Source organism: Camponotus vicinus, unplaced genomic scaffold (genome assembly GCF_025532165.1).
Source record: "Camponotus vicinus isolate PSW18456_S1 unplaced genomic scaffold, iyCamVici1.0 SCAF_7, whole genome shotgun sequence".
Classification (NCBI taxonomy): Eukaryota; Metazoa; Arthropoda; class Insecta; order Hymenoptera; family Formicidae; genus Camponotus; species Camponotus vicinus.
Window position 1 is genome coordinate 18,083,336 of NW_028141979.1, and position 13,500 is coordinate 18,096,835.

General features: G+C 27.9%; 1 protein-coding gene across 2 annotated transcripts; it reads right to left on the bottom strand.

Annotated features, from left to right (window-relative positions):
* Positions 1-8,989: 8,989 nt before the first annotated feature.
* On the bottom strand, positions 8,990-13,208 carry LOC145974627 (uncharacterized). 2 transcript variants are annotated; one of them, XM_083104590.1, is made up of 10 exons: positions 12,739-13,208; positions 11,818-11,945; positions 11,568-11,717; positions 10,943-11,215; positions 10,700-10,854; positions 10,336-10,592; positions 10,013-10,197; positions 9,778-9,940; positions 9,575-9,708; positions 8,990-9,449 (listed from the first exon to the last, which is right to left on the bottom strand). In XM_083104590.1, exons 1-10 carry the CDS (start codon positions 12,758-12,760, stop codon positions 9,114-9,116), a joined length of 1,803 nt encoding a protein of 600 aa, XP_082960716.1. In that variant the 5' UTR covers positions 12,761-13,208; the 3' UTR covers positions 8,990-9,113. The 2 variants fall into 2 exon arrangements, with proteins under 2 accessions (XP_082960716.1, XP_082960714.1); XM_083104588.1 differs by having other exon boundaries at positions 12,722-13,208.
* Between the last annotated feature and the right edge of the window lie 292 nt (positions 13,209-13,500).

Sequence of the window (13,500 nt, forward strand, 5' to 3'; positions counted from 1 at the left end):
TTTTAAACTCTACTTTTTTTGTCTTTAATAACATTATATACAGGGTGACCCATTTTAACTTAGGCAGCCAAATAACTCGAAAAATAAGCAAGATAGAGAAAAATGTTTTAGACAAAAGTTGTATGGTTTCGAGGGGGCCATAAGATGGTATCATTGGTTTGACCTTGAAGAGTCATTTGAAGGTCACGTGAAGGTCACTTCAATTTTTTAAAATGGAATACCCTATATATTTTTGTACATTCTTGTAGCTTATTTCGAGAGCTTTCCAAAACACTATAATTAAGTACCTTTCCGTTAAGTACTTTTTGAGTTATGATGCTTGAAATAATTTCTTAATTTTACATAAACCGTAAAATATCTTGTAAAATATTCATTTTTCGATTATCTTACCTTAATACTTTTATGTACAAAATAATGAGAGGAATCAATTGGTGTAAAGAAAACACATAGTTGTTTTTAAGAAAAAATATGGAATTGTTAATTGCAAATTACATATTTTTTCTTCGAAACAACTATGTGTTTTCTTTACACCAATTGATTCCTCTCATTATTTTGTACATAAAACTATTAAGGTAAGGTAATCGAAAAATGAATATTTTACAAGATATTTTACGGTTTATGTAAAATTAAGAAATTATTTCAAGCCTCATAACTCAAAAAGTACTTAACGAAAATGTACTTAATTATAGTGTTTTGGAAAGCTCTCGAGATGAGCTACAAGAATGTACAAAAATATATAGGATGTTCCATTTAAAAAAATTGAAGTGACCTTCACGTGACCTTCAAATGACTCTTCAAGGTCAAACCAATGATACCATCTTATGGCCCCCTCGAAACCATACAACTTTTGTCTAAAACATTTTTCTCTATCTTGCTTATTTTTCGAGTTATTTGGCTGCCTAAGTTAAAATGGGTCACCCTGTATAGACAGATCTTCGGTACCCCTATGGGGTCTCCTTTATCGCCTATTATTGCTGACATAGTACTACAAGACCTGGAAAAGAAGGCCTTGAATACTATAAGATTCACTCCCCAATTATATTTTAGATATGTTGACGATATTTTAATGACGGTCCCCTTTGATTCCATCGACTTGACTCTCTCAACCTTTAACTCTTTCCATGACAGACTTCAATTTACATTGGAATTAGAAGTTGACCGAAAAATTAATTTTTTGGATGTTACTTTGTTAGTGGAAGACGGTGTTTTAGTTTTTGATTGGTTTCATAAATCAACATTCTCGGGCAGATATCTAAATTTTTATTCTCAGCATCCTGATTGCCAGAAGAGAGGAACGATTATTGGCCTTGTTGATAGAGTTTTCCTTTTGTCACATCCAAAGTTTCACAATAAGAATCTTGAATTTATCATACATATTCTTTTAGACAATTGCTACCCGTTGAATTTTATTTTTGACGTTTTGAATTGGCGACTTAAATTCTTGTTTAATAAACGTGCTCGTGTCATGGATGAGACTATGGAAAGTTCTTCTTTTTTCACGGTTCCTTTTTTACCTAATATTACAGAGGGGTTCAGAAGCATCTTTAAGGACTTAAATGTCAAACTATCTTATTTCAGTCTAAATAAACTTAATAAATTCATTAAAGTACATAAAGACCGGGTTCCTATTAACTGTAAAACCAATGTAGTCTACAAGATTGATTGCTCTGATTGCGATGCGTCTTATGTGGGTCAAACTTCCAGAATGTTGAAGACTAGAATTTCCGAACATAGATCCCAGATTAATAGAAATTATGTTAATCGCTCAGTAATTACTAATCATAGACTGCAATATAATCATGATTTTCTTTGGGATGATGCTGAGATTTTGGATGAAACGTTACTGTATAGTAAAAGGCTGATATCTGAAATGCTGCATATTAAAAGACAGAAAAATGGTTTAAATTTGCAAACGGACACAGAAAATTTGCCGTCTGTTTATCATAGTTTTATAAACAGTCTGCCTAAGTATTGATATGTCATACTTAGGTATATGTCATACTTAGGTATATAGGGTATATGTTTATTTCTCATTAGCGTTTTCGACAGTAATCGATCGTCATACATATCACGTTGCCTCTCCAACGATCATATTCTGGCAGAACAATTTATTGTAAGTTTTCCTTTTTTTTTTTGTATTTCATATTTTATCAGCGGACTAATTCGGATGGTGCCATTTTTAGGAGGCACTTGTCAATGTTTTCAAATCTTGATTCTGCACTCTTCATTTCCGCCAAACAATAATGTTATTCTTTTAATCTGGAGAGCCAACGGTTGGATAAACGCCTATTAATTTTGCGTTCATGCGTTATTGACACCTCGTCTAAATTAGATTATTGATCTTAATTCATTCTTTTTTCTGTTTTTATCTTTGTAACTTCCTATATTGCTTAATTTTTTTGCGCTGAAGAAGGCTCAAAACAAGAGCCAGAAACGTCCGTTATAATTCGATTTCTATTTTTGTATTTTTTTTTTGCTTTATTAAATTACTGTATTTTTAACTATATTTGTTTTATATTCTTTCCTACATTTTGATTGCAATATTACTTGTTTATATGCTCTCTATTGCCTTTTATATTGATATAAATTGTATATTGTTTAATCAACAAGGATTGAGAAAATTTAAAGCATTGGTCGAAATATAGTTAATTCTAATATTGTTAAAGAAATATAATAAGCATCAATGATCAATATCATAACATAATTAATTCTCTTATCCTCTTTTACGTATCCCGTGTTTCAATTTTTATTCCCAGTAATGAATGATTACAATTCGATAAAGATTTATCGTTGTGATACAGTTACATGTCGTTAATTAATTTTTAATTAATTAATTTTTGTTAATATTTATAGCAAATTATATTTCAGTACTAATCGTAATTAGTAAAATAATTACCATATACGAAGCGTTTCTCACCACTACTTTATTACTCGAGAGTCACCGTGGGAATGATGACAAAGCCTTAACATAGCGCGCTACTGTTTATATTTTACATTGCCAAAGTCGAACATCGTATTATCGATAATTCGTTGCCGAAATATTTTATTTATTATAAAATATACATTGTCGTGAAATATTAAATTATACAAGTATTTTAATTTATTGATTAAAATTGATTTTTATTAAACAACTCATCACGAAACCTTTCATTATGCTAATTATTTGCATCTATAATTCGATTGTTTTACTTCATGTTCTTTCACAATTCCCCCCCCCCCCAATTATATTTAGATTGTTAAGTAGAACGATAGAGTAACACGGATAAAATATATCTATGATTCTAAGTATTAAAATAATAATTATTGTCCGTAAAGATCGGAACGATCGAAGTGATGATTTAATATTTTGGATCATCATTCAATTCTCGATTAAATTGTATATTGTTTAATTAACAAGGATTGAGAAAATTTAAAGCATTGGTCGAAATATATTTAATTCTAATATTAAACAAATATTATTATAATAAGGATCGATGATCAAAAGATCATAACATAATTAATTTTCTTATCGCGTTTTATGTATTCTCTGTTTTAATTTTCAATCGCGGTAATGAAGGATTGCGATTCGATAAAGATTTATCGTTGAGATATAGTTTCATGTCGTTAATTAATTTTTAATTAATTAATTTTTGTTAATATTTGTAGCAAATTATATTTCGGTACTAATCGTAATCGTGTTTAGTAAAATAATTACCATATACGAAGCGTTTCTCACCACTACTTTATTACTCGAGAGTCACCGTGGGAATGATGACAAAGCCGTAACATAGCGCGCTACTGTTTATATTTTACATTGCCAAAGTCGAACATCGTGTTATCGATAATTCGTTGCCGAAATATTTCATTTATTATAAAATACATTGACGTGAATATTAAATTATACAAATATTTTAATTTATTGATTAAAATTGATTATTTATTAAACAATTTATCACGGAGCCTTTCGTTATGCTAATTATTTGCATATATAATTCGATTGTTTTACTTCGTGTTCTTTCACAATCCAAATTATATTTAGATTGTCAAGTAGAACGATAAAGTAACACGGATGAAATATATTTGTGACTCTAAGCATTAAAATAATAATTATTGTCCGTAAAGATTGCAACGAAATGATTATTTATTATCTTAGATTTCTATCACTTTGATTTTTGATTAAATTGTACACATCGCTAAATATGCATTTGTGAATTTATTCGTCGCGTTTTCTCTGGAATTTTAAATCGCGATTTATCTTTTAATTTAATCGTTGACTTATACATTGAAGCTTTGTTTATCTTTCCACGTCTTTGAATATTGTTTTTAATAGTTCGTGCAAAATGCTGGTAGTGCAAATATTTTCTTCTATAATTTAAAAGACGATCGATAACTTTATTAATGACTGTTTTAAACGTGATTCTTTACATTATTTAAATTTTATTAAACTCTATAACATCGATTACATCGATTATTAGAGGGACTTTGAAAATCATTCGTTCCGTTATTTTCTATTAAACGTGGCCACAACGCGATTTTTAATTATATTTTAAAGCTTATAGAGCTCATTTCATCTTATTCAGCTAATCATGTGCGAAATAGGATATGTATTTTATTCTCAATCGTGAAATTCGTATAAAGTCGCGTATTATTCGCAAATAAATCGGACAGTGAATTTTATGTTCATAAACAATACGGATCACAAATGTTAGCCAAAATATCTTCGTCTGTCATCATTTGTGTGATAATAATCGTATATCGCACGCGTGTCTATTGATAGTTTCGATTATCATATTATAAAATGCGTATTTGTGCGTAATTATGCGTATCTCGCAATCGAATATTCCGATTATTGTCGATTTATTTATTCGTCGCGTTTTCTCGCGAATTTTAAATCGCGATTTATTTAGTAATTTAATTGTTGATTTCGAAGTTTACTCTATCTTTTCATTTTGAATATTTCCTTTGATAATCTATACAAAATGCGCCAGTAATGCAAATACTTTCTTTTACAATCGAAGAAACGATCAATAATTTTATTAATGACTCTTTTCATCACGATTATTTACTTTATATAAAACTTATTAAATTCTATTATTGGCTATCTATTATTAATAATAAATGTCGCGTAATTAATCTTCGCTGATCAGTCTCGTCTGGACTATGTAAAAATTTTTAATAAATTTTATATTATACGTATATTTTGGACATTTTCGTGTAATAAATTATTCCATGTAATAAATTATTTTATATTAAATTTCGAATTATATTTTATATTAAATTTGTATTACATTTTGTCATATATTTTGTAATATGTATTTAGCATAAAAATATTATATTAAGCATAAAAATATTATGTTGGTATGAAAATTATAATAAAAATATATAAAAATAATGTTAGCTATATTAAAATGGAACATATGAATTCTTTATATAAAGGAAGAGACTTAAAATATTTTGCAATATCTATATTTTTCGAGTCTTAATTATAAAAACTTCGGAAGAATCAGTGATTAATTTGACAAATTCTACACATGCACTGAAAAAACAATTTTGTTGACATAATCAAAATTTGGTAAACCGTTCCAAATAATTTGGTTAATATATGATCAACCAAATATTTTATTGTTCCAACTAAAAAATTTGGTTCCTTGTATTTAGTTCTTACAACTAAAATATTTTTCTTATCTTAAATAAAAATATAATAATAACAACCATATTTTTGGTAGAATTTTATTCTTGCATTATTACAAAATAATCGGCATCAGCCGATTTTACTAAAGAAGTAACACCATTATAGTTAATAATTGACTTAATATTATTACATTCAAAAATTTTCCATTTTGTTGAAAATGAAACGCGATAGGCATATAAATGCCTCGAAAAACTAACTGTTTCTAAAATTTGTAAAATAAAAAACGGTTTTTTTACATTATTTAAACAAATAAAATGTATCATCCCAAAAACAGGTAATAAATCTTTTACACTTAAGGTTAACACAAATTTTGGCTTAAATAAAATGCTTTGAATTTTAATCCATGACACAATTGTGTAAGTTTCTGGTAAATATTCTTTAAATAAATTAAAATGAGGATAAAAATATATAGCATCTGTTAAAATACTTGGTCCGAGTAACATTTCATCAGATAATGAAATTTCATTAAGTAATCTATCATTCAGTTTTAATAAATGTTTCAAAGCAAGAGTAAGTGGTAAGTTTTTTCTACTAGTAATTATATGTGATTCTATCTTAGACTCTTTGTGTTTTGCTTCGAAACGCATACACCAAAGATTCACTAGAGGTCCTACACGAAGCATAAGTCGTGTGTAATGCAACATATTATGATGTTTTGTTTTTAAAGTGTTTCCAAATAATCTAATAAATTTCATGATGTTCCGTTACCAAACATTGCAAATATTCAACTTCTTGCAATAAAAATGATCTAGCGTTTAAAATATCAATTATCGCTCTAAGAGTAAGATACAGTTCCCAATGAGAATCATCTGGAGGCACAAGATCGCCAATAATAAGGCCAAAATATTTCATAAAACGTATTACCTGAGATGCAGAAAAACCTAAACGATAATTATTTAATTTTTCTCTCTTCAAAAAAGGAATTCGATTGCTCAATTCACTTACGCCAAAGTCAAAAGCTCCGATACGATCATTTAGATCTTGAAGTGTAAAATACTTTAAATTTACAATGTAGTGTAATAAAATTTGAGACAAATCGTATTCGCAAACTCCTTCATAAATATCATGCATGATATCAAGGGCACTGTTCTCCAAAATATGAAAATCTTCTATTTCGTTAAATACACATTCTTCGTGTATTCCAGATGTACTAACATCATTTTTTTCAACATCAAGTTTGTAATTTTCCATATTACGTAAAAGTTCGGGTTTTTCATAAGTTGCACTCAGTAATTCGTTACGAGATATTTTACATACTGAACATGGATTATTGGCTGAAAAAGACTGAACAAAACCACCTATTTCATGACGACCAAGATTATCTGCTACAAATAAGAGACAATTTACATAAATATCAATATTGTCATTCGTCCTGTAAACTGGATGCGTATGTAGAAATTTTAATTCTTTAATGAGTGGTAAAAAGACGTTTCTATTGCCAAAATCTTTTCGATGATTACTATTAAATAATAATGCAACCTGTATATTAACAAGATGAGATTGAGCATTTGGAGGTATACATGGTAAAGAATAATATACAGCACCAATTTTTTGAGTGCCAGTTTTTGAGCCAAGTGGATCATTCACTTCAAATTCATCATAATAAAATATAAGAGGAATAATTATTCTGTTTGGATACTTTTGTTGTAATTTTTTGAATAATTCAGCCTGAATTATATTTGAAATTCCATTCGATTCTAATGATAAACTTTGCATATAGTTTAAAATTTGTTGTAAGAAATCAGGTAGAGCAAATAATTTTTGTATAACTGATTGTATAGATACATATTGACCGGTCACATTAGTGGGTACAATTACATAATTTGATTCAATTTTTTTACCAATAGTTTGTTGTCCAATTACGTACGATTCTGGTTCTATTAAAGTACCTCGTTCTTTAAAGTATTTAAACCGTTTGAATTCTGAATCAAGTGAATCGAATGGATTTTCAAATAAGTTGAAGACTTGCTCAATATTATACTGGATTGCATCGACATTTTTGGTAAAATTTAGAACATTTGGCTTCAGATATGAAAATATTATTTTGTTGACAAATATACGTGTAGAATCAACAATCGTTTGCACATGCGTTCTATTCATTGACAATTCATTATAAAAACTAGATACAAACTTTGCAGCTTCATGTTGTAATTGTTTTTTTAAGTCAATAAGATTCTGTTCAGTATTGTCAAAATCATTAATAAATTCTTGTTCACTTTCAAATGAGTCGGAAGTAAGATCAAAATCCCTGTTACTATTATCACTTGGGGCTGATATATCAACAGCAGAAATTCTTAATACATTTAAAGATCTTTGATTATCTTCTGAATGATCAATAATCAAATGATTTTTAAAAACATTAATATTTTGAAAAATGCGGTAACAGTCATTTTGCATACATGTGAAACGATTGATACATGTTTCAAATTTGTGAATTACAGAAAAATGACGAATAAACAGATCAATATTTTTGAATCCTCTCTCACATAAATAGCAACGGAACATCATGAATGATAGAATCACAAACGCAAGATTTATTTTTACGTCTAAAAAACAACTTATTAAAATAGAAAATAAGATTTTAAATAGCGTGAAAGCAATTCACACATATACATATCAATATTACTTTTAAACTTTTATAACTACATTTAACGCTTAACGACATTTCAAACTATACTATATATTTTTGGAAACAGTCAAACTACTATACGTAATATAATATATAGAATTATAACGTAATAAAATATATAGAATAGGGATGTTAAATATCGAAACAATTTGCTTGTTGATACTATCGATAGTTTTCAAAATCCTTGTCGATACTGTCGACAAATATCGATAATTTTATTAATTGTTTGTTTATTTTTTTTAATTTTAGGTTCTCTAGATTGCAGGTGGTTTATATATATTATATATTTATATTATATGTTTAGTATATATCCGTTGTCTACTAATTATAATAAATAGTAAGACGATAAGAGCAAAAGACGACAGTAGCGAAAGACAACAAAAGCGAAAGACAATAATATTTGAAACGCATTACTACATCTCGATATACAATGGCATCGAGTCGTGGTTTTTTACACAATGTTATCGTCAAAGGCCGTGTTCAGAAATCCTACATGAAAACTATCGATAGTTATGGATAAATTATTTTCCTTATCGACAACTATCGACTGTTGTGCTGTTAGTGCTTGTCGATAGTATCGATAAATACCGATAAACTTAGCATCCCTAATATAGAATTTAACACAATGACAATTATCTTAAATTGTGTTAAACTAAATTATAAATTGAACAGTTAACATCAATCAATTATTAAATCAATTAATGAATGCATAAATATCAAAATTTTATATTAACGACAATTTCTTTCTTTTAATGTAATAAATGATAAATCAAATTCTCAATCTAAATTGATATCATATTTTATATTTTGCCTTTAAAATCTTTTCAAAAGATCGATTAAATTCATGACAGATTTGTCATACTTATCCCATTCTGTTGTTCGCCCATAAATATATTTTTGTATAAAAAGCCAAACTTGTTCACAGGCGGATGGATATTTGACATTAAGAACTTGAAAAATCTTGTACAGGATATCAACAGCTTTTAACACATTTTCCATTTTATACATTATATCATCAATGATGATATAAAATGTCTCAATTGCAGTTAATTGTGAGCCTATTGCAATTATATATGGCTGTAGAGTTTCTTTCTGTTTAATGGCTCTCTCTTGTCTTCGACGTTTTATTCTTTCCAATTCCCCTGGAACCTATAAATTTAAATTCTTCTTATTATTAATTTTTAATTAGTATTTACATTATCTTATATAAAGATGAAATTTAATCGATTTCATTAGAATCTGATAACAAAATGTCGATTAAATAAATTTCTCACTTTAATATGACAAATAAAAGCATCCATTGATTCTGCTATAGTGGGTCGCCATATCTTTCCTCCTGGTATCTTTAATCGCACATTGGAAGGACATAATACCGATATTAAAGAAATCAATGCAGCATCTCTGCATTCTGTTCAACATAATTAAATAATTACAATAAATTAATTTTTTTTTAATTATATACTAAAAATTTTATTACCATCTCCTTTTTCATATAATTGGATCTCTTCAAGTTGCTTCGCAAAAGTTTTATCTTTTACGATTCGATTTTCTAGTAATGTTTCTAATTTTTTAGATAGTTCGGGCCATTCGTTGTAAATATTAGATTTTTCATTAATTAAAGCATTATAATCAGCATCCAACTGAAAAAAAAACTACATATATAATACAAATTTTTAAAAAGAAATTGTAAAAATAAATTTTTCATTACATACAAGCATGTAACCGAATTCTTGTTTAAGCACTGGGTATTCGTTAAAAATGTCATAAACATTTCCTTTTTGTTTTATAAAACTTTGATGTCTCAGTTCACGAGATCCATTCCAATGTTTTTTTACAGACGACCAAGGTGCTGTATTATACCGCAACCATTGCAGATGTGTTTCGCAAACACGTTTAGCTATATTTATATTTTAATTTAATAATTTAGTTTTAAACTTAAAAATCTTTTACAAGATATATCGTAATATTAATTAAATTTGTAACGTATCTAAAAAAATACAACTTACAGAACTAACTACATATATTCTATTATTACCTTCAGAATTAATGCTTAGTTCAATATCTGAATTATTAATGTTTTCACTAGTTCTCTTTCGTTTTCTTTCTATAAGTCCAATTTGTCGACATTCATCAAGTTTATTTCGATAAAAATCCGGTAATTTTCCTTTTGATATTTTTTGGGAAGGTCCTTCAGATTTTGGTGGAACATAATAAAATGCCTGTTGCTCATTTGGAAACAAATTCTGGATCTTTTTCGATACAATGTCAAAATCAGCATTCAACAAACGAACTCTACGAACATTAGAATACATTTATATGATATATATATATATATATATATTAATAATATAAATATAGAATAAATATTTTATACATATATATGTATATTTAGCAATTACATTTCTGTCCCGTCCACAGATTTTGCAAACATAAATTGAGTAACAAGAAGTTCGGTCAACTTCCTACGTTTGGTTTCATCGAGTATGTTATGCTTTTCATAAAATTTTATAATAATTTGTCCATCTATAAAACTTAGTAATAGTTTTCTCAAATCCTATTAAAATGATAAAAAAAAATATTTGTAAAATATTTATAAAATTAATAAAATATTTATAAAATTGTATTTTGCATGAAAACATTACCGCATTTTGAATTGATGTAGAATGATTTAAGGTGTATGAAATGTTAAATTTGTTCTGATTGTTATTACTTTTTTCTGACCCACTTTCCTTAATATTATCACATTCCTTTAGTGCTGAATTTTTATTATCTTCTTCGGTACTCGTACATTCATCTGATGAATCGTTTAATATATTCCCAGTGTTATAATGTTCACTATGAAAGTCATCAATTGAAGTTGTATTTAATATTTGTGTTGTTTTATCTTTCAAGGGATTTCTTTGTGCACACGATGTCTAAAAAAACAAAACAAAAGCATTAATAAATATATTTCTTTCAATTAAGTAATTATATTTTACATTTATTGTTTACAACTCGATTTTATATTTATATACATATATTTTTTATATATTTTTATACATAACTATTTATATTTTTATATATAACTATTTTAAATATTTTATATATATATTTTATAATTTTATATATTTTTTATATATTTTATATATTATATATTTTTTATATATTTTATATATTATTTATATATTTTTTATATATTTTATATATTTTATTGTTTTATAATATTTATTGCTTTATTTTTATTAGTTATTCAAATTTTTAAGAAAAGAAATATTTTATTAAACATACCGAAGGTTGTGCATCACTACAGGATAATTTAGAAAATCTTGCTTCTTTTTGTTTATTTGATTCTTGAGGCTCTTTTTCATTATTTTGACATTGTAACTGTATCAATTGATTATCATCATTGTCGTCATTTGATACTTTTAGTAATTTTTCCTATAAAGGTATCAGATATTAATTTTTCCAAACATTTACAATTTAATTCATTCTTTACTGTTTTTTAATATTTCGAAAAGCATAAAAATTTTTATCTTACCAATTTTATACTGTCTATCAATAATCTTCTTTTCTCAAGAAAACAGCGAATCCCTCCAATCGTAGTTATTATTCGTGCTATTTCAATTTCACTTATATTCAGAAAAGCTTCTTTATCAATGTCTTCCTCTAAAACATGAGATACGAATAAAAGAATTAAAGAAAATTAATATTGTTTAACGATTAAACTTAAATCTAGCCTTGTTTTCATTTACAATTATTTAAACCGTATCGGTCAATAAATACACTAAATCTCTCAAAAATGTGTTCTAAATCGACGAAATATACTGAATTATTTATTACACTGGAATAAGTGGAATGCGCACTTTTTTTTATCGCCGACTAACAATAAGATCGTGAGAGTATAAACAGTCGAATGTTGCGACGAGTCCGTCCTTGTTTTAGGTTACGGTCAACGTGCACTACGAACAGTGATGCCAGAATGGATACGCTGGCAGCAGCAAATTATCTCGCATAGAGAGTATAGCTCGGCGTTCCTGTGGAACAGTCGAGGATCGAGGGGCCGAACGTCGAACTATACTCTATGTAAAATAATTTGTTGCTGCCAGCGTATCCATTCTAGATTCACTATTCGTAGCGCACGCTTGACTGTAGCCTTAATCAACAATGCAACAATTTGTGTATTATAGGTTAAAGACACTTTCATCATAAATCAATTATTTCACTCTCGCAAGTTTAACAAACACCCGGCAACAGAACTAAAAAACAGACTAAAAAATGCGTATTCTAATGTACATATACTTTATACTTTAATGAAACAAGATGTTAACATGCTAAATATATATAGTCTAAAGCAAGATATCGATATGTTAATTATTGTTACATCTGATAAAAATGATAAAATTCAACATATAATTATATGTGCGTATTTAATAAGTACTTACCAATAAATCGATCATACCATTTTGATAATTTCCAGTCATTTAATGTCGTTTTAATAAATTCTTGATCGTCATTAATATCCCGTTTCATGATTTTAACACAATTTAGCAAAACTAAACTCCACAAGACACTAATTTTAGTAAAACTAAACTCCACAAGACACAAGAAAAAACTTCTACTAGGATCTTGAACTGGATCTTGCCAAACGCTGCGTACTGCGTATCGACTTGTACTGACAAGATCTTTTTACCGGTATGATCACGCGCAACTCGAAGTGCGTATGTATTAAGGCGCGTACAAAGGCGCGCACTCGCTTGGTCCCTTCCGCCTCCCGCCTCATCATGAAATACTATCTGCCGCTAAAAGTGCGACGAAAAAATAACCGTCAGATTTCACAAAAATAATATTTATATTATATATATATATTGGGTGTTAAAAAAGTCTGGACACGGTCGAATATCTCGATAAGGAAGAGTTTTACTAGAAAGTGTTTCAGACAAAAGTTGTATGGCTTCGAGGGGGACATAAGATGGTGTCATTAGTTTGACCCTAAAGAGTCACCTGCAGGTTACGTGAAGGTCACCTCCAACTTTTTAAATGGGACACCCTATATACTTTTACACATTTTTGTAGCTCATCTCAAGAGCTTTTCAAAACACTATAATTATGTTATTTTTCATTAAGTACTTTCCGAGTTATGAGGTTGAAATCATTTCTTAATTTTACATAAAACAATAAAATATCTAGTAAAATATTCATTTTTCGATTATCTTATCTTAAT

Excerpts from the sequence above, each read along its gene's own strand:
- LOC145974627 (XM_083104588.1), bottom strand. The coding sequence starts at position 12,809 with ATGAAACGGGATATTAATGACGATCAAGAATTTATTAAAACGACATTA. Across the intron at positions 10,855-10,942 it reads CTACATCAATTCAAAATGCG|GATTTGAGAAAACTATTACT; the intron begins GTAATGTTTTCA and ends TCATTTTAATAG. Across the intron at positions 9,941-10,012 it reads AAGAATTCGGTTACATGCTT|TTGGATGCTGATTATAATGC; the intron begins GTATGTAATGAA and ends TTTTTTTTTCAG.